Source organism: Cryptotermes secundus, unplaced genomic scaffold (genome assembly GCF_002891405.2).
Source record: "Cryptotermes secundus unplaced genomic scaffold, Csec_1.0 scaffold1230, whole genome shotgun sequence".
NCBI lineage: Eukaryota > Metazoa > Arthropoda > Insecta > Blattodea > Kalotermitidae > Cryptotermes > Cryptotermes secundus.
This window is the reverse complement of record NW_019743170.1, coordinates 1,267,524-1,289,871: the sequence shown is the minus strand read 5'-3', so window position 1 is coordinate 1,289,871 and position 22,348 is coordinate 1,267,524. Positions and strand designations below refer to the sequence as shown.

General features: G+C 39.8%; 1 protein-coding gene across 2 annotated transcripts; it reads left to right on the top strand.

Moving 5' to 3' along the window:
- Positions 1 to 1,319: 1,319 nt before the first annotated feature.
- LOC111874019 lies at positions 1,320 to 9,447 on the top strand. 2 transcript variants are annotated; one of them, XM_023869134.2, is made up of 2 exons: positions 1,320 to 1,353; positions 7,497 to 9,447. In XM_023869134.2, exon 2 carries the CDS (start codon positions 7,512 to 7,514, stop codon positions 9,033 to 9,035), a length of 1,524 nt encoding a protein of 507 aa, XP_023724902.1. In that variant the 5' UTR covers positions 1,320 to 1,353; positions 7,497 to 7,511; the 3' UTR covers positions 9,036 to 9,447. The 2 variants fall into 2 exon arrangements, with proteins under 2 accessions (XP_023724902.1, XP_023724899.2); XM_023869131.2 differs by lacking the exon at positions 1,320 to 1,353 and adding an exon at positions 1,462 to 1,563.
- The last annotated feature ends 12,901 nt before the right edge of the window (positions 9,448 to 22,348 follow it).

Genomic DNA, 22,348 nt, shown 5'->3' with positions numbered 1-22,348 from the left:
TAGAGAGGCTCCATGGTGGTCCTTGCGTTTTGAAGCAGGAAAACAAGTTATGCTGGCCTGGTACCACCTACTGTCTCGTGGGCTCTTATGTTCTCCGCACAGCGACAATACTAACAGAGCCAACGGCAGTCTATATATAAAGAGTGTATTGGACTGCTTTGAACAGAAGTGGTTCCTAATTGTGGGCACAATAATTGTGCAGACGAAAGCGCTGAGCCAGTACGTACGGGTCACAATTCTCCAGAAAGGTAATCTCACTTCTCAAGTGTCCATCGTATTCGGGCACTGCCGGATGCATCAAACAAATTTAATAAAAATTATAAAGAAATATTCCAGGAAGAGACAGGACACACATAAGAAAAATATTGGTCTGTGCATCTCGCAAATGTGCACAAGATATTTTCGCAACAAATTGTTCGAATAGAAGCCAGAAATTGGGGAATGACAGTAAGATATCTCAAAGTTCCATCACATTTCTGCATAAGCAGTACGACTTCTACATGGCGGGCTTTGACTCTGAGCGTGCGGATAAATTACTTTGGCGTTTTCAGACACGAATTGCAGAATGCGAAACAAAGAGCTACTCTACTGTCCTGCTAACTGAGCCTTGTTTCCTGGAGAAGCCGCTAACCTGTCCGCAACTCTGGTATTACCCACACCTAACTGAGACAATAAGTTCATTGCACTCTTCACGAGAAGTCGTCATTGCACCCTGTAGATGGAAATAAAACCATTCCATACCGTCCTAAATGTCTCTTCAAATCCTGTTTAATGTTATCCTCGCGTCTGAACGTCTTCATAGTGGCTCTCTTCCTTCAGGTAATTTAACCGAAATGTTATATCCATCTTTCTGCTGACACAGGCTTTTACCGGTTCTCACAGTCTCTTCGCTTGCGGATTTCTTACATTTTTCCTTCTACCCTGAAGATGGAGGCGATACGTTCCTCCGAAACGTAGGATAACACCACATATACATGGTGCCAAATCCCAGAAGACTGCTTTCTTCATACCTACCTATTTATCTATTTATCTGTGACTCAACAGTCTTTTTGTTGGACCTTCTCCGCTTGTTTCAATTACTCTGTCCTATACAGCGTAATCTGTAAGACTCCTTGGACGGGAGAGGATCCGTTCCCAAGGCCGATACTTATACACACACACACGCACACAGACATATATGTCTCGAGTTGAATTGGAACCCACTATCCTTGTGATCTCTATGTTCGAGCGGGCGAAGGTGACGTCACTGCGCTTAACTACTCAAGCACTGCACAAGGAAGGCGCCCGGGGTGTGGATATACAGATCATGCACGTAAACGAATTCTTCACTTCAGCACTAGATGAAGCCTCGACGTACGTGTATTTATGTATCTGCATACATAATAATTTTATGTTAGAGGAGTGTGACAGTTTGAGTGAGCTAATAGGACTGAGATTAATAAACGTGGTTTTCGAAATCCGGGTAGTGCAGGAAATATGTCACTCCGCTCATTTCACAAGAGGAATATAATGAGTAATTCGTGTAAGTTCCGGTGTTCTCTTCCAGGTCCTCCTCAGGAAAATGTAAGCAGAAGATTTATATCATTGCTTGAGTGGTAAAAGTTTAGGAAGTTTTGAAAAGTCGGTAGGATGAAAATATATTTAATTTATTTCCAGTTTATTTCTGTTGGCGAAAATTATTATACAGACACATACTAATAAATTTTTGACCAAGTACTGGGGCCCTTGGGCCAGCATCATGTAATGATATCCACTGTTAGCTACACTGCTCAGCGCTTACATTGATCAGTGTTTACTGTATTTTTTTTTACTGCTAGTGGGGTGGGACTAAGTCCCTTGTACTGAGGCCGCTTCTGGCCTATTGTACTAGCCCCAGATGATAGGTGAGGGTGATTGTGGAGCAATTGGTGGAATGAAGATTGGCAGGGGAAACCGAAGTACACGGAGAAAACCAGTGTTTACTGTATGTACACATTGTGTTGCTGGCTAGATAATCCGTTGTGAAAAGCTAAGCCGGTCACAGGAGCTGAGCCGTCTGAGGCATGCACTGTATTCTCTCGCTCGGATCGTGGGTTCGAATTACACCTAAGGTGTTATGTGTGTATATGCGTTTAAGTAGAGGACTTGCGACAAGCTGATCACTTGTCCAAGGTGTCCAACAGTCGGTAAAGCAAAATTATTTTCATGTATCTTGGTTGTTGTTAAGAACTTCTTTACAGTTAAGCAGCGAGATCATTTGAAAGCAGCTTCGTTACGGCACAAACCAAAAAGTATTAAGAGAATAAAGAGCTGACGTCACATAACTATGGAAGTAGATGGAATTTATTTTCCTACTTGGAATGGTGAATCGTCTTGGAATTATAAGAAACGTTGATGTTGAATGCATATGAAAATAATTCTGCTTTTTGATAAATAAAAATTGTTGGAATTCGGCGATTTCGGAAAAATTTCCAAATTCTCACTCATAAATGTCTGAACACTTTTACAAAGAAATACTTCCATGAATGCGACATGCATACTGAACACCGAGTGGAGAGGGAAAAGTTTAGTCTCTTTACAGCAGTACCCTTAACTAAATTCAAAATTCTTATATACATATTTCTATTCCGTAAGAAATAATTCCGGCCACATATAATGAAAAACTCAGAATAAATTTTAAGTAATATGTCCTCCGATTTCTAGTAGGTTCTACAATTCTACTTTCATGTGTGTGAATGCTAAATGAAAAACAACTGGCATTAGTCATCATACAAATTATTTAAGAAAGGAAATACACAATGCAATCGCCCCGCCCTCCCCTAAGGAGTCCTGACACACGAAATCCCTGCTTCTGTAATGTTTCTGTGACAACAAATTGGCGCTCTCCGTGCGTCTCTAACACACACATCTCGAGAGCGCAATACACACGCTAGTATTTCGTTCCACTCTGCACCGCATTCACTCCTCAGCGCCCTATCTACAGATATACTCCCTGTGTGGGGGTTCTTCTGAAGGTTCGGATTCCGTAATATCTTGTGAATTTCTTGAGTGGCTCAGTGACTGCGTACCCCTGAGGAAGTGTTCGAATGCACACCGTTCTTTGCCTAAATACGGCCATATTTATCGCAATCCTATCAAGAAAAATTATCGGAAACATTGCAATGCTATGACCGCTTCCTTGACAACAGCATTAAAACAAAATCAATGGCTAAGTTGCAATTGAATATAAAAATATCGTTTGAAATTTCTTCTCGAAAGCATGAACTCCATTTTTTCAGTTACCACATACACGTCGACACATTACTCTGAAATGCATAAGTGAATACTCGTAATTCCAGTGCTGCCATATTGCTGTCTGAAAGAAATTCCCTAAATTCCCTACTATGCAGGAAATTTATTGGGCACTGCCACAGCCCGGGCAGCATTACTATTCTTTGGGACTAGTGTTCATTGTCAGTCGGTGGAGAAACGGGGTACGGTAGACATCAGCTAGAGGTAAGGTAACTGACTGGGAGCTTATCTTGACTGACAAGCCTTTGAGAGATCGGTTGGGTTAGGAAAGAGCTTTCCACAACTCTCATAAACCATCCAGTGGTACATATATATATATAAAATATGAAATAGAAAATTACATACATGCAGGTGATTAATTGTGCGTTCATTATGGGGCCTCTGCTAGAAGTGGGGCTATTTTTTTACAGTATATTAGACCCAGATACCGTGTAATTAAGAAATATTCAATGGGTGAATAGTTTCACCATATTTTTAAAACTTTTGCAAACTTTTCGAGAAAGATTTCAGAAATATACAAATATTATATTCTTTATGTCTCTGTCCCTGTACGCTTTTAATGGAGAAATGAATTTTGCTAACAATGGTTACGTTGAATGTGTGTGACGGTGCTGCAGAAGTAATATTGCATTGAACCAATATGTGATATCTCATCTGCAATATTATATAACACAAAATCCTATAGCAGGTTAACTGTTGTCTGTGGGATATTTTATACAAGAAAGGTCGCGAAAAATAACTTTACCCTCAACATATCCTAATGGGGAAAATACCGCATTTGATTCGGCCCAAATGCCAGATAGCTGAACCTGTAGAACGGGAAGCACATAGTATATGTATTCAGTTGCTTCATCGAATGGGCATTGCCCAAAAATATACTTACATACAAAATAGTAAAATTTACTTCTTTATTGTGTGTTTAGGGCAGCTTGTTTGTAATGTCATATAATAATCCGCCATTTGTTTTAAATCATTTCATTCCTTCTGCTTTTCCATTCCCTCTTACATACTGCAACCTTTTATACTCTAAATTTATCATATTATTAATCTGAGATTCTCCCTCTCTCCTCTTGTCATGAATTTCTCTGTCTAGGCTTAACAGTTCCCTAGGTTCGTTATCCTAACAGTATTTACTTACTTCCAAATGATCACGTAAGCAGGTATATTTAATATACAGAATATTTATTAAGCTATACAAACTTGTATAACAAAGGCAAATATTGGCGAACAGAAATGAAGTGGCCTGGAGACACACTCATTTGAGGGTACACAAAATAGTGTATGAGACTGCTGTAACAGTGACAGTAAGGGTTGGAACACACACAGCGACATTGTTCGTACGACGTTCGTACGGTCCATGGCTCATCAAGTAGTAGAATATAAAGTGTAGTCTTAGCTTTCATATGTAACGACATGCGACATCTACCGTATGACAGTCGGAGAGAAAAGAAATGTATTTGGTCGCTCTACTATGAAAAGGAGGTCGTACGGCAAAAGAAAGTAAAATCGTACGACATTTTTCAGTACGACTGATGTCGCTGTGTGTGTTCCAGCCCTAAGAGGAGACGATTCAGAAGTGGGGTGTCCCTTAAAGGAATATAATAAATTAGAATTATAAAATGAAACCTCCTGTTGGAATTTGGCTTGCGAGTCCGCCTGTCCTGATGCGCGCTCTATGTGCTTTGTCCTTTGTGGAAAGTCTGTCTGCAAAGGCCGCAATACAACCTGCACAATTTTCTTCCTCTTTTGGTAGCGAAAATTTTCCATAATCGGAAGGGCGGAATTTAAGTGGTTTGAAAAACTGTTTCCATTTACAAACACTGAAGATTACAGAAGGCACGATTTTAAATTTCTTTCAATTTCCTTCTAGTGAAGACGCTACGATATTGTCACGAGCATTAGTGACTAAAGACGCGGGTTTGAATCAGTGAGTTAATTCATCATATATTCATTAGTTGTAATTACAAATAATTGTAACACTTCCAAGACTACTGTAATTATAACATATAAATAAATCCTTCTATATCTGAATTAACTAGCAGCTGCAGGGTAACACATCTAAACAACGGCTATTACATTGCAAATACTTCCTTATCCGTTTCCAGGCAACGAATTTTAACATAACTATAATTTTCACGCTCCAGATACCACTGCACTACAGCACACGTAAAGCCTTCAAATCACTCGTTAAGTCTACAAAGGTCGACTTCTAATCCTTCTGAAACTACGAACTTCCCATGGCTATCTCCAACTGATAACTGATGACTCGTAGCGTCAATTGTCTCCAAGATAATTCCTCTGCTTGGGCCCCACGGAAAACACCCGTCTTCTTTTGTTAAGAATGTGTGTCTATAGTTTTGTTTTCTGGCAATAGTCGAAGTCAAAGTCACATTGCGACTAACGGTCAGTCAGTCAGTCAGTCAGTCAGTCAGTCAGTCAGTCAGTCAGTCAGTCAGTCTTGGTGTCGAGCCCCATCTGGGACTCGTGTCCAGATATTTATTACTCCTTGGCAGTTATGGTCTTGTTTTTGTGGGGCGCCCTCTCTGACCGGAGGATGAGTCTGTCTTTTGTATATGCTGCTGGTCTTTACCAGCGCAGTCTCTCTCGGGTCCGAGTCCCTTGGGAGTCGAAACCATATTTTAATGTCTCGGATTTGAGACATCCCTTTTTGTCGCCTCCTACGACATGCAGGGTCACGGTGGAGGTATTCGACTCCGCCTCCACACGGGCTACCTGGCAATAGACACACTATTTTTCCGTGCGTTTTCTCGGAGGGGATCATACAGAAAACAGTATCTTTTATATTGTTGTCACGATCTTTAGGGGGGGGGGGTATACCGACCTTGGAATAGAAACGGGAGTTCTACTACTGCTGCTTGCATTCGCGGCCATGATAATATTCACGGGCCTCCTTCTGTTGTTACAGAAACGGCCCATACGTAACGATATCCAATACAAGTGAATCATTGCTCTCTTCTCCCTCACAAACGAAATTCTTGCAACCAGCAACCAGCAATCTGTCTCCTAGTAGCCGTAATTGCTTCTGAAAATGGAACAGAACGATGTATTTTAAGTGCTGCATATGAATGCTAGAACTTCACTCTTGAGAACAAAACAAAGAAATCTTTGCGAGTGACTTTGAGGAGAAAGATTCTGCCCATCCTATCTTCTGACAGGAGGGCCGCGCCATAGCTCAAGAGGTTAGTCGCTGGTTTCCCACCGCGGCGGACCAGGTTCGATACCGGGTCTGGTCAAGTGGGAGTTGTGGTGGAAAAAGTGGCGTTGCGGCAGGTTTCCTCCGAGTACTTCGGTTTCCCCTGCCAATCTTCATTCCACCGTTGCTCCACAATCACCCTCACTTATCATCTGGGGCTGGTACAATAGGTCAGAAGTGGCCGCAGTACAAGGGATTTAGTCCCATCCTACTAGCAATAAAAAAATAAGTACAGATTAGGGCAGAGGAGTACAGAGTGATTTGAGGTGGTAGTTTCTGTGTTGAGATCCGTTGCTACGAGACGACTAGAGGAAACAGAGTATCCTAGTACGTGTGCAACGGTGAACTGAAAAATGTGTAAATCAGCGATAGCCCTGCATTTAAGTGTGATTAAGACAACTTGTAACCGACGTGCCAATAAATCCAATCATCTGAACTAGAACCCGTTATTTTCATCGCGCGTACCCCCCTACACGTGACAACATTATTACACAGCTTGGAATTACAAGTAACTCGTGAATTCACAATTGTCTTGCTGGAAAACAAACTGGGTGTGAATTACGGTTCAGGTAAATCCATCACCTTCCCTACTCCATTTACCAATTGACATTAGATCACAATGGCAGTGTATTCAACACGGAACCGTAAGCCCAGGCCAAGATTTTCACATGATGTTCTCTCGGCATCTTATGAGGTGGGTAATCCGGGCATATTCCCCACGTAAATTCAGCCAAAGTGATGAGTAAATCTCTCATTACCATCGCCTTGACGAGATGTACGAGTAAATTTCTCCTTCTGTCCCCACACACATTAAAGGCATGGTGAGTTAATTAAACGTTCAGAATTCCTGGAGCAGGGTGAGGACTCCTCTTTAGAACTCAACAGACATTTCGTTCGTGGATTCCAAGGGTTGTCTGCATTCGTTACAAGGGTAAGGATTGAGATATATATATGTGTGCTCTGCAACTTACGGAAGCACAAGTAACTGACAGCCATTCCAAATGTGTTTCAGGAGACAGATATCAGCATGCCTCCACTGAAACCGCCCATGTCTCTGGAAAACAGATGTTTACAGACAGTGGTCACCATATTACGTCAAATATGTTGGTCATGGATTCAAGATATGTATGCGGCAGCACAGACTGACAGTGAGAGTTACATGCATAGAACACAGTTCGTGCTGTCTCAGTGCGAGAAGCTTCGTGAAGTTCTATTAGACGTGACAAAACCAGTTTTGAATCAGTTTATTCCTAAATTAGCAAGAAAGTTTGTCAACATGATCACTAATTATGATCGCAGCCTTCGTGAATTACAGCCCAGATTCTGGGACGAAGACAGACACAACATTGTGTCCGCAGCCATACTTCGGTCTGTACTAAATTATACCACAGAATATTATGACACCCATGCTATCAATTCCAGTTTTGCACAGAGTCTAGTAATTCAAACTCTGGATAGTGTACCTGGATTGCTTGATTTTAATCTGGATACTGGAACTCAAATCCAAAATTCATCACTATTAGCCAGCAAGATTCATCACCTAAAGCTTTTGCGCACGTTTCGGTATTTCTATGACTGCACAGACGAAGTAATAGAACAGTTGCGATTACACTGTCCGCAACTGAGGAAAATAAATGTTACCGGTTCGTACGGGGTAACAGACGCATCTGTTCGTCATTTAATGCAACTCAGAGAATTAAGATCTGTAGGTGTGCCTCATACAAGTATTAGCGAGGCCCACTACGGGTCGCTACTCTCAGAATTGCCCCACATTAAAGACATCATATTCTGGGAACCAGAAAGTAATATTTTAGATCATATTGCTGTGGAGAACCTCGATACGATATCACACGTCATCGGTTATATTGAGGATATTAATTTGGTGACACAGAAGTGCCCCAACATGACTTACTTGGAACTGTACTCGATTCCCGATGATCTGTCACCCCTGACGGTTTTGACCGCACTGGACTCCTTAAAAATTTCCAATGGACACTATGTAACGTGTAATCTGACGAACGTCCTAAGAGGTATAGGTCATAGACTTAGATATCTGAGGCTGAGTAAAGTTCGCGACACAAACCTTCACGATATTGTAACATTGTGTCCTTGTTTGGAAATTCTAATTCTTTGGGAATGCATATTTTCACCACTAAATCAAAATACACGGATCGACCCCCAGTTACCACATTTCAGAAGTGTAATTACGTTAAAAATTCGAAAGAAGTTAAGAGGTCAGATTTCTTATAAGTACCTACTATATTACGTGAGATTGAAAACCATTCTTTTGCACGGGGTCAACATCTTCACTATGGATGTAATGAGGGAAGCTATAAGGAGAGGTACATTCACACATCTAGAGCACTTTTACATACGAGAAACTCGCCATGGGGCTTTGACCATTGAAGCTGTTGACCTGCTCATAGAGCACTGTTCATATTTGAAAGGCCTTGGATATCTGAGAAGATGCCCGCTCATTGATATTTTTTCCATCCAGCAACTTAAGAGCAGAATATTAGAGAGAAATTTCGATCTTGAAATTGAAGACTAACACAAGTACACTTCTTGCGTTTCATGATATTTATCACATGTTTTACAGAAACGAGGCTTGTCTTGAAAAGGAAGTTCAGAACATTATGTGTTTATTAGTGTGCCTCATATCTTAAGATATTTTACTTGGAACAAGTACAATCTGATCTCAACTTGATTCACTTCTGTTTATAAATTTATATTTTGACCGAAGTAAAACAAAACGGAGTATGTACTTCTCTTGTATAACTTCAGTAAGTAGTACGGCTCCCATATCAGAACCCTGGTCCTTACACTTAAAAATATCCCCGCCTTTTTTATGTAATTAGAAATGTGGTTGTTATTTGACGTGTAATTTCACAAACTTCAAATCATTCGTTTAATCCTTATAATTACAACTCAGGATGTGGCTAGTTAATTTCAGTAATTTCAAATTTTAGCGCTGTTTTACCCACAGGACAGAAGGTTTACTTATGAGATTCAGAGGGTGGCACTTGTGCGTTTAGCTTTCTGAGGTGTGATAACATGACGTGATATTATTGGTGGATAGAACGGGTTTGAATAAAAATACTGTATGTAATTACAATGGTAGAATTAGTTTTGATGCTAGGATTCAAATTGTATCTCTGGAAACATTGGTATTGTATTGTGAAACACAATTTGACTAAGCACAAGGTTTGAACTCAATGACTATTCATGTCTAATGTGTAAAGAAAGATGTACCCATATCCTGTTTTATGTATGAATTTTAGAAATATATTGATTTTATATTTATTAATACTGTAAAAGTAAGTAAAGCTATCCATGTAACAGGCCGTGAAGGCCCATAGGGTTGTGAGACGTTGAGGGTCCCACATTATCTAGACCAGTGTTCCGCAACCGGAGTGCCGTCACAAGGTGAAAGGTGTGACGCGAACTTTTACCTATTGTAAGAAATTAATTGCGTAGAATTAAAATATATATTTCATCAACATCCACAAATCATTATTAGTAGATTTATTAAATTTGACTTTATATAATAATAAGACACATAAAATACTAATTTTATAAAAGAAGAAGAAATTTATTGTCTGGCAAGATCCAAGTTTATATTTTGCAAATACTGCAGAAAATTCAATAAAAGACTTTCGATAAAATTAATGTCTATAATTTCACGTGCTGAATAATCGACACCTACGCTTATCTAAATAAATAATCTTACATTTCTGTGTTTCAAATTGATTCCTAAATATCTCGAAATTTACACCAAGGTACACGTGTCAAATTCCAACAGACAGCATACTTCACTCAGTGCCTGTAATCTGGTTCCAAAGTAACGTGGCTGCTCCACATATGCCTCTCTTAGAGGAGCTCCATGGTGGGCCTTGCGTTATAAAGCAGGAAACCCGGATATCCTGGCCTAGTGGGACGTATTGTCTCTTGAGCTGCTCTGAATTTAACTCTGAAATGCGATGTGCTGATTTCAGCCGTTGCGATATGTTCCCTACACAGCGACAATGCTAACAGAGCCACCTGGTAATCACATATGTAAACAGTCTCTTGGACTTCTTTAAACAGAAGCAGTTCCTATTTATGGGCACAATAACTGTGCCTCAGCATGTGCTGGCCTTGTCAGTACCGGCCACATCTTCACGTAAAGTCTAGTTTCCATTCTCAAGTGGCCCTGGTATTCATACGCAGATACGCGCTCGCAAGTGAGCGCACGCGCAGCTACAAAGGACACGATAAATATGGCGGAAGGGTACAGATATATTTTGGCTCCTCACCAAGAGCTCATTGACTCTGAGGTCCACCGCGCATACCTTGTAATCGTTAACATGTGCTCCTTCGTAGATGAAATTGTAAACGAGAGCTAATTGTGATCACCCAGTACAACACGTGCCGACCTTTAAATTGTGTGCCATTTTCTTACGTGCTGGTTATTTAAGCGTCGCTTTCAGTTTTGCTTTTTTTTTATTGCTTGTGGGGTGGGACTAAGTCCCTTGTACTGCGGCCACTTCTGGCCTATTGTACCAGCCCCAGATGATAGATGAGGGTGATTGTGGAGCATTTAGAGGAATGAAGATTGGCAGGGGAAACCGAAGTACTCGGAGGAAACCTGCCCCAGCGCCACGTTGTCCACCACAAATCCCACTTTACCAGACCCGGGATCGAATCCGGGCCGCCGCGGTGGGAAGCCAACGACTAACCGCTTGAGCTATGCGCGGCCTGAGTATGGGGTTAATGAACAGTGTAGGAATGAGCCTCTTTCTTAGAGGAGGGTAAGGTTCTCTAACACCGCAGACACAGTAAGTAACAAGTGATCTTCATCATCTGTATGATGTGTTAGTATAGACCGTCTTCTAGTGCACACAATCTCACTTGTCACTTCACTACATGCTTCGGCATCACTGTGCCATCCTCAGGTGTGTTATTTACGTTAAACTATTGCACTGCTCGCCATCATACATCTAAAATGTATATTCGTCATGTACTATAATAAAATTTATATATTAAAATTTTGTTAAGATTTATCATCTTATACGTCGTATTTCAAACTCGCGTATTTTATCAATCTTCCGCTATGGGAGTCGTTCTTCCTATATTTTGTGTATACTGCGTCTTGTGATGTGTCCTTCTCTTGCGGCTGCGTTCTTCGTCATCAGGTGTGCCGCGTCCTGCAGTCTTCGCGATGTTTATTTGAAATCACTGGCAGTATTTTACTTGAAATTCAGTAGTTTCCTTATGCCCTTGTTACTGCATTGTCTTGATGTGTGAATATGGCCCTAGGATTGCAGTGGGTTATAAAATCATCTAGTACCGTATGTTAGCAGGGTTCGGAGGTTATTGGAAGAGAGAGAGCGACAGAAGTATTGAGCTTCGTTCCGAGAACTTTATAGTGGACTAAAACAGTGATGTCTCATTCGGAATATATCGTACACGAGTTCTATGTCACAATTCTTCCACTGTTGGACATAGCGTTTCTCCAGTTGCGCGATTTGCAACATGACGAACAAGGAAACAATTAGCGAAGCGCAGTGCTCAAATTTATTTTCGAATAATACGAGCCAGTTTACGTATTCTTAGAGAATCGTCTGATTAAATATTTCAGCGTCAGTTATGCAGCTGTTGCGGCTACTCTGTGAACACGAACTTCGTTTGTTTGCACGTGTTGTTTAACATACACGTATACACTTGAATCCGTGTTTCCCTATCAGACTGAGGCAGAAACTGAAGATGCCTGTGGCATGCAGCCTCGCCCTACATGTGCTGCTGTACTCCCCGAGGAAATGTCCTTTCACGATGAAGTAAAATTTAAATTCAACTCAATAATTTCTTTTTAAAATTTTATTAGATTCGTCGATACTCACGTATTTGCTAGTGACGCTAATAAACATAGCATATAATCCCATCTTATCCGTCCCGTCAGCTTTGTCACATTTATAATTGTGTATATAATTAATAATAATAATAATAATAATAATAATAAATAATCTAATAAAAATAATAACTAATCGTACAATTTCCCTCCATCGTGTCTAGAAATTATATTTTCCATGGGTAGAAATTTCGCGTTTGGATATTATGAACAAAACAATACGGTTGGCACTGCTAACACAATTTACAGTATACAAGAATAAGCTGCACCTTGTTTCAAAACCCGCAATTAAATTTCGAAGCCAGTAGCCCCAGGTACGATAAGAGGTTCTCACAGCTGTAGTTAAGGAGAACTATGTCTGCTGGGATATAACACCGTTTAGTCCGTTGAAAATTCGCCGACGTTTCAGAGGAATAACCTCAAGTCTGTTTTCCGTCTGTAAGGCAACAATACAGACAACTTTAATTCACACTTAATTCATTAGATTTTCATTAATTGTTATAATGTCATTAAAATTATTAAAAATATGTACATTTAGTGTTTATGTTACTTGTTTCAACTGCACAGGGTCATCATCAGGCAACGCATCTTTTAAAGGAGTCTGCTGCACTGCGCACTTGGTCAAATTGTATTAATTAAGACACGTCTTTGTTATTATTAATCTTTTTTTTTAATTCTGACGTTGTATGATGATTTTATAGGAGGATTTGCTTCATACTGCGGCTGTTTTCGTGTCCCACTGGGTGTGCAGCTCGCTTAGTTCTAACTAATGTTGCTTTTTATGCATAATATTATAAACAGTCTCGGAAGAAGACACTGGTTCTCTTTCAGTGATCGTACAACAAGGGAAACAGGAACCCAGGAAGCAATAATGTCGGTTGATTTTTAACGGACTACACGGCGTTATATCCAAGAAGATAGAGTTCTTCAAACAGAATAACATGTCTTGTTTTTCGCTTAGTACTAATTCTGCATAATTTCCTTAAAAATTCAATGAAAATTTCAGAATCAACAAAATTCCATTTCCATAGCTCAGCGAATAGAACTCAATGACTCAACGTAAAATTCATGCAGCGAGCGAGGAACCAGCGCTATACTTAGAATAGGCCGCGGTAGCTTACTTCCAAGTCACTTGCAGTTCATAATCGATACAAATCCCTTCGTTGTTATCAGTAGTTCCTGGATAATGGCAGAATTTTCCTCTAAACAAGCAGATATATAACTTTCAATATATTAAATTACTTTGGTAGCAGACATTTGGAGCCACTGCACCCGTAAGCAACAGCTGTAAGTGAAAATCTTACCAAAGCTTCATTAAGCATCTTCCTCCATATTTAAAATACGTTAACATTCTTATGCGAATACCAGATTCATTGTAAACTTAATTTAGATGGTGTCAGTTGGAAACACAACAAATTCACAACAATACATGATGATAGCGACTTCAAATTGCTTCAAGTGAGACTGCATTGAGAAGCTTTTGTATTCTAGAAAACCTCACGAGTTCAACGACGTATCATTATGGGTTGATTCAGCGTAGAATAAATTTTCCTTTTATCTAACTTGTCCATAACGAACCTCGGGCGCATTAAACCTGCATATTGCCCAAGATGACAATTCATCCCAGAGTAAAACGGTCTCAGTAAGAATTTGTTCTAGAGTTCATTTACAATATGCCGATGTTCTCAATAAATAATACCCTATGCAATTTCCAGGATAAGAGCAGTTTTTCCTCCACTTTCCCAAATATCTTCTTCATGTGGTGCTTAATTAAACACGGGAATGTTTTTTAATAGACTTGGTGAGTTATTCACTGTGATATTCAAAGTCATTCGCTTAAGAATAACAGACGCCTGAAAGGGAACGTCAATGAATTGAAACGAGTACTTCCATTTCAGACATCCTAGTAATATATGCGATCGTTAAGAGAAGAGAGGATGACAGGATGACTTATCCGCGTATGTAAAGCGCATCTACATCATGATCATTGGATTATTTTCAGGTCACGAGTAGCACCATGCCCAAACTGAAACAGCCCTGCAAGCTGCAAGACCTGGTTATGCTGAGAGTGGTCAAGATGTTACGTAAAGCCTGTGAGTCGTGGATAAGAGCATTGCGTGAAGCAGCGCTGACTGGCAGTGTGGCATATCTGAAGGAGACGCAGAATGTGACGGCTGACTGTGACACGGTTCACGAACTTCTAACATCGCTGCTGACAGGAATTTCAGCTCAACAAGCCGCTCTCATACTGAAGGAGATTATACCCGTGATCACGAATTATGATGACAATTGCTGGGAATTGAAGCGGGCTTCTTGGTATCAAGACGAGAAGCACAACACGGTGTGTGTAAAAATGCTTAGGGCTGTGCTGCCTGCTGGCGCTAAGGAATTTGTAATAAACTGCAGATCATCCGGATTTGCACAAAAACTAATCATTCAGACTTTGGCCACTGTACCAGATTTAACGGCTTTAACTTTCCATACTAACACAGAAATCAACAACTCCGCCTTATTAGCCAGCAACATCCATCACCTAAAAAACTTGCAGGAATTTGAATACTTTTATCACTGTACTGACGATGTGGTAGAACAACTGGGATTGCACTGCACAGAGTTGAAGACGGTTAATCTTAGAGAATCGCTTGCGGTTACAGACACTTCCATACGACACCTGATGAAACTAAGAAAGCTAGAATATCTGAACTTGACTTACACGGACGTTTCTTTTCCATCATATGGATCGCTTCTTTCAAGGTTGCCGATGATCCGTAACATTGATATGCTATCACTGATAGATGACGTTTTCAATTATATTCGAAAACAAGAGCTCTGTACTGTAACACAATTTTCCGGGTTTATTCATAATATTAATATTGTAAGACAGAAGTGTCCTAACCTCACAAAAGCGAAAGTGTATACATTTAACAAAGATCTCAAGAATCTTACTGCTTTAATCGGATTGGTTAACTTGCACATTATAAACGGAAACTATGAGAAGTGTAATCTAGGAGCCGTCCTAATTGGTATGGGTCACAGACTTATCGATCTATGCCTGTATGATATTACAGATGTAAATATTGCCCACATTGTTATGCCGTGCTCGTCCTTGAAGCGCCTGGTTCTGAAAGGTTGCACATTTGTATCACAGAACAAAAATTCAGCCCTTGATACTTATCTTCCTCATTATAAGAGTCTAATTATATTAAAATTAATAGGGAATTCTTCTCATCAAACGGATTTTCACCACTTGCGATATTATGACAATCTGCAGGTATTTGAGTGCAAAGGACTTGACATTCTCACTGACGATTTCATCCGTGACGCAACGCGGCAAGGCGCATTCAGAAACATCCTGCGCTTTTGGGTAGAGGATACTGGGCTTGGGGCTTTAACCATGAGTACAGTTGAGCTACTGCTACAGCACTGTGAGCATCTGAGGGAAATCGGACTTCTGAGAAGTTGGCGTCGCGTGACTCTAAGCCAATGCTCAGATCTCATAGAAAGAATGAGATCTATGAATTTTGATCTTCAATTAGATTAGTGGACAGAGACTTGTTAAGAATAACTGAAAGTGTGTTGATCTATGCGTGGATATATATTACCATAAGTTTACATTATGTTTCTTGTGATACATACTGAACTGAGAATATTAATACTTCAAAATTTAACTTTTTTTCGAAAGAAAGACTGACGTGCCACCGTGATAACGCCTAGTTTCTTGACGCTTCATTTGCAGTGCTCTACAGCGAGAATATTCCCAGTTACGGATGTGACATTTGATATTTGAAAAATGTAGACAATTTTTTAGAAAATCCAACCAGTCCTAACTGTTACAACGCATAATTTGGATAAATGATTTCAAATAATTCATACGCCAAAGATAGTTCAAGTACAATGTTAGTTCCAATTTCGAGATCTGCATTATGGTGATTACCCGGATTCTGTCCTCCTCTTGTGGCTTCGCGTAATCCCTTACTTGGGTACCAACGTAAGAGAGATATATGCTGCCTCCTTTATTTGAGTCGAACTGACATTTTAAATAGAGACAACGTGTTTGCCAAAACGTCGGTGTTCACGCACACGTCTACATTGTATGATACTCCAGCTGACTATAACATGAAGCATGGAGCTATAAGCCCCTTTTAGCGGAATATTAACCTGCTTTTATCCCTTTTTCCATTCTACATGATTATTTATTAAGCACAACGATGTAAATTGTTCTGTGATGGATCTGACTTTCAGTAACCATAAGTTTTACGCGCAAATTTTCTGCATGTTAGTGATTAATAGTTGATATTTGTCAAGCATTTAAATGTAAGAGGTGGCGAAGCAAAAACAGTTAGTGTTTCATGAATGTACTTCAAATTTTATTGCTGCAACATTTTAATTATTTTAATAAAGTACTTTAAAGATCTCTTAATTTTGTGGCTCTTGTAATTTGGTACAATATCTGTCTTTTTGTTCTGACTTTGAGCTAATACATCCTCCATTAAAGTGTCTAAGGATAAGAAGGAGAATAACATTTGTACGACCAAGAGGTCTGCTCAGCTCAGAAAGAAGTAAACATACTGTTTCAGATAAACCTCTCTGCGTTCATGTTAAGCCTCCGCTCAGATATCAGGACTCCTCAAGCTGAACAGTCGACTACTCCGAGCAAACTTACTGGCAAGCGAATAAGGATTAAGTTGAAATGTAAACAGATTGCCGAAGGTGCTGGAAATTTCCTCTTAAATGAATAATTATTGAATGCGCTTCTTAAAACAAAGTTCTTTAAAACAAAATTAATATATTATCGAAAATCTTCAGGTACAAATCTCATAAACCTTGTACTAAAGTATTACTAAAGTAACTTCAGAAATCAATCCCTGTAAAATAAGTTAAATCAGGTAAATAGAACATTCACTTGCAAGTGAACATAATGAAGACGCTTTGAAGGTCTTGAAGTTTTCACAACAGTGACTATGAAGAATGCCGTCTTCTGGGATGTGGCGCCTTGTAGGTCTTGTGTGAACCGATGTTCCTCTGAAATATCGGTTCACACAGGATCTACATGGAGCCACATCCCAGAAGACGGTATTCTTCATGGGGGCGCTTGTTTTTGCTCACAAAATTTAATATATATTTGATGAAAATAACGTTGCAAAGATAGTGCTCCCAATTCCAGCTACTTGTATTTGGAGTATACTTGCGGTCAGATAAACAAATGTATCCCCCAACATATGAGTGATCTTTGAAACCACATACGAAGAATATAATTTCCTCTATGACTGCTTCTAGTGATGTAAGTTGCCGGAAAATTTCACTATCATCGATAAACAGGACATAAATCCTTATTTCACACATTCTTGACAAGAGAGGAGCAGTGTTTTCTGTGGTACGCGCACGGACCGTTGCTATGCAACACGCGCTAAATACATTCTCGCCTACGCAGTGACGTCACACAACAATAAGGAGGCTGTGTTTTCTGCTGTCGTTCGTGTCCATTGGTTACAAAGGACATGGAAGGGCGTTTAAAGCAGTCGAGCTCGAGGTGTCCGCCTACCAGGATATGAGACTGAGAGGAAACGAACCGAGGAAAAGGAATTATTGACTGAAGGCAGTCCAGACTTGAAAGTCAGCCTGTGAAGGGAAGACTTAGTGTGTAATATGAAGACTTTATGTGTGCTGCAGTACAACGATATCTGGAGCGTGACTGTTATAGTTCCTGTGTTAAATCCATTGCCAAGAAACGGATAGTAGAAACATTTTAGAGGCATTGTTGAGAGCTGCACCGAAGACTAATGAAAGCAGACTGAGAAGATTTAGAGTGAAGTGATTTGTAGCGTGAAAATCAACAAGAATATTATACTTGTTTATAGTTACGAGTTGTAAGTGGTCAGTAAATTCAATTACTAATCCGAACCCCCGTCTATAGTCACTAATACACGTGACACTATTTATCAACATCTTCTCTATAATCCTGAATGTTGCAGGGCTCTTACATGTCTTTACCTATAACTCGCCAAATTTGACCTGATCTCTCAAATTTGCTTCTAGTATTTCTGCACCTCGTCATCTCTTCGAGTCTTACCCTTGCAGATTTTATTTCTGTGTTTTGAATTTGAATTTGAATGGCAGTTCCATCTTCATCTATTCCAACTCAAGGTCAACTTATATACGAACGGGAAACTGTATAAAGACCGAACTTCCTCAGATAACCTAACCCTAGAAACATGAATGCTTTTAGACGGGGAGCTACATTTAAACTGTGATAATAATTTGACGAAATAAAAAAATACATCTGTTACATATCCATTAGCCGTCCTATCGCCGATGCTATATAATCTCACTACTGACATTGTCTAGTGACAAACGTAGAATCGTACGTGGACTATGTGGTACTGCTATCTGTAGTCTATTGAGAAATTTATCTGTCAGGTTTGGCAGAATTTCTTTCGAAATTCGTAATACATCTCCATATATGTGTTATCTTATCTTGTGTACGTGTTGTTATATGTCAAACTATCCACGATTAATGTGATTTAAGAAAGAGTGTAGTAACATAATTTAGCAAATCTCCAAAGCTATTTTAAGACAGATAACAGCCAAATTATTGAGCGTCATTCGAAGACATAAATAATGGAATGAAGTGAGGTCTGATTTCATTGTAAATACTGTAACGTGTATAGTCAGGCAACGGCGCGATAGACATCTCGTCGCGTAAGCGCGCTCAACAATAGGACGGATGTTTATAGCTCGTTGCTAGGCAAAAGTCAGCGCGCCAATGACCTGGCGAAATGGTTGTCACGTGAGTGGCTTTCTATTGAGTCCGTGACTCCGACAAAAGACAGACCCGTCTTCTCGTCAGAGAGGGCGCACCACAAAAACAAGACTGAAGCTGTCTAATAGTAATAAATATGTATCTGGTCATAAGCCCCAGATTGGACTCGACACCAAGACTGACTGACTGACTGACCGTCAGTTGCAATGTGACTTTGACTTTGGCTTTGACATAGTAAATTCAGTCGTAAGCTGGAGGAGCGAATTGAAGCCAGGAGTACAGAAGAATACAAGAGGTTGGCTTCTGAGGATTCAAAATGTGATTTGAAGACACTATTTGTGTGTAATACTGGGAGTGTGTGATACAGTGAGACTTAAATTTTCTGTGTTGAAATTCGTTGCCAGGAGACGACTAGTGAAGACTGGGAATCCTAGTGCGTGTTCAGGTGCGAAATGGAGGTTGTGTAAATCAGCGACAGCTCTGTATTTCCTGTATCCAAGTATGAGTAAGAGAGGTCTCAACCAAAGTGACAATAAATCCAGTCATTCGAACTAGAACCCGTCATTTTCGTCGCGCGTACCACCATAGAAGTAACTATATTATGTTGGAAATTTTCTATTCTCGGAATCAATATTTTTCAAAATGTACTGTTTGTAACACCAGATTCAAGGCGGAAACAAACTGCTCAATTTGGCGCCTTAAAAAGGGCCCCAACTTATTAAGGTAAGTGCACAGTCAGTTACTTGCCTCCAAATCAAATAAACCTTAGATACTTGGCAGCCTCCTTCATAATATTCCATTAATATATTGTGGCGTATAGAACCGTTGCTGGGCAGAGACCGCCAAACGGAGGCGGATAAACAAACAGTTTTTTCTGGGCAACGATTCGGTGAACACGTTCCCGAGGAAGCGACATCCAAAATATCGCTAGGCAACCGCCCATAACAACACTACTAATAGAACGTCTGTTGGAGGCGGCGTTTTCTGTTGTGTCCGCCCCGAGACTATATAGCCAGGACCCCACGCTGGCAGTTCAGTTGAGTGAAATGAAGAGAAGTGAAGTAGCTGGTTGGTGAGTGAGTGAGGTCAGTTGAGAGCTGACAGTTGAGACGTGCTCTGCGAAAAAGGCTGAGAACAGATGCAGCTACAGTTCATTTGACAGTTGACAAGAGAAGAGTTACGCGATATTCGCCGGACACTAACGGCGTGAGTGCCGGAAGCTGAAGAATCACCACGGTTATATACCGTTGCTAGGGAACGGCCGTTTGATTATCCGCCTATTGCATTGCAACGACTGTACTCTTCATTTTCGAGGTCTCTGCCCAGAAATGGGTTTATACGCCATAGTATGAACGTTTTCAAATATCATTGGTGAATTGCTTGATATTTTCAGTACTATTTCTTCCACAACTGCGGCGACTACAGTAACGTGATTTTCTTTTGTTTCCATGATTTTTTTAACGTTTGCAGTCATACCACCCTTTTAAACATAAGAATGGGACAAAACTTACAGCATTAGTCACGAACAGCATGAACCAAAATTCACTGCTCTTCTCCCCGGTGAGAGATTAATTTAATTTTAAAATAAAATTGGATAAATAACGCCCATGTATTTATCGTCCGTCAATATTGTAACAAATTGTTTATTCAATAATTTTAATTTTCGTTTAACATTATACACTTTGACACTGCATGTTTCGGCCTCAAACGGCCATCTTCAGGTGTCTTGATATGTTTTAACACATAAAGACAAATGTAGTGTCACATGTAGTGTCAAAGTGTATAATGTTAAACTAAAATTAAAATTAGTGAATAAACAAGTGTTGCAATATTGACTGACAATTGCCGCAGGATGCTGAAATACAGAATGGATAAATAATGTTTGAAATTGTGTTAGTGACTTCGGTATGTATGAATTACCAAATGACTGAATTAACCTTAAAATGTACCGCATTCTTCCCGCCACGAAATCTCTGCCAAATTTAGAATTAAATTCATGTAAACAAGATACAGAACCTAATAACAAAATTTTACTCCAACAAGAACACAAAACTTAGTAAAGTATGATATTCTTGTTATCGTCTGACAACTCAATTCTTGCACTTAATCCTAACGGGTGGAGAATCAAGGACAGTTAATTATGTTATATATTTACTTGACTTTGTATTGCTTTAACATTTTAATTAGATAAAACTATTTAAGTGACTGGGCTCTTATGTTTCTGGTACTTCAAGATTTATACATTTCTTATGACTTAGACATGTCATTGAGACAGCACATTTTAGCTTAAAACGTCTAACGATATAAAACACAATAACACTGGTATGACACAGCGGACCGCCGAGTTCAGAGAGAAGTGAAATTTCTATTTTTCGAACAACAAATTTTCTCGTTGTTCTCCGCTCAGGTGTGCGAGATGCTTAAGGTGAATTGCCGACAACCGGGGCAGCCTTTCTCTTCAGTTGCTTCAGAAGTCAGTAGCAGGGAGTTCAGCATGCTCCTGGCCTGTTTACAATACATTCTGTCTCAGGTCCAGAGCAAGCTCATTTTTAAGGGTGTCAATTTCGAAATGTATTTTCTTCACAGCTTATGGCAACCTTCATAATATCGTCATGAAATTTCGTAGGGTTAGATAGCCCAGGCCTTTTCCCAATACCCACCAAACTTAATCTCATGTCTCCTAATTTGTTCCAGGATTCCATAATTTCATTACCTTTTGGAGCAATAAAATTCAAAATTTTATGTATATAATTTGATTCTGAAAGGGAGCTCCATCTTAACAGATTCCGGCTTACAGCCTACAGAATTCTGAGAAGGTGAAATTGTTAAGTGTCAATATCATCAAAAAGACGTGATCTTGGGAACATGAAAATCAGTAGAAACACAGCTATACACTCGTCATCCTGTCGCCCACGCTACAGTCTCCATGTTGACAGTATTGTAAAACATAAAGCGAAAATAAAATATATTCAGTGGTTGGTGCCGATACGTAGAGGAATATTTCGGCATATGTTGTCACTGCAGAACACCGATTAAAAAAAATTCGTTACTTCCATCTTCTGCACCTAATAATAATTACTTACAGCCTATATATATATATATTTAGCCATATGTATGGAGACAGGACTGCTTGTCTCTCCAGAACGGCATCTGGACGTTACAATTGTCTACTTCTTTAGTCACTCTCTGTGCCGCCTGAGTTGTCATCCAGTAGAAT

Coding starts and splice junctions, on each gene's coding strand:
- LOC111874019 (XM_023869131.2), top strand. CDS start 1,477: ATGTCACTCCGCTCATTTCACAAGAGGAATATAATGAGTAATTCGTGT. Junction 1,564..7,496: donor CAGGTCCTCCTCAGGAAAAT/GTAAGCAGAAGA, acceptor AATGTGTTTCAG/GAGACAGATATCAGCATGCC.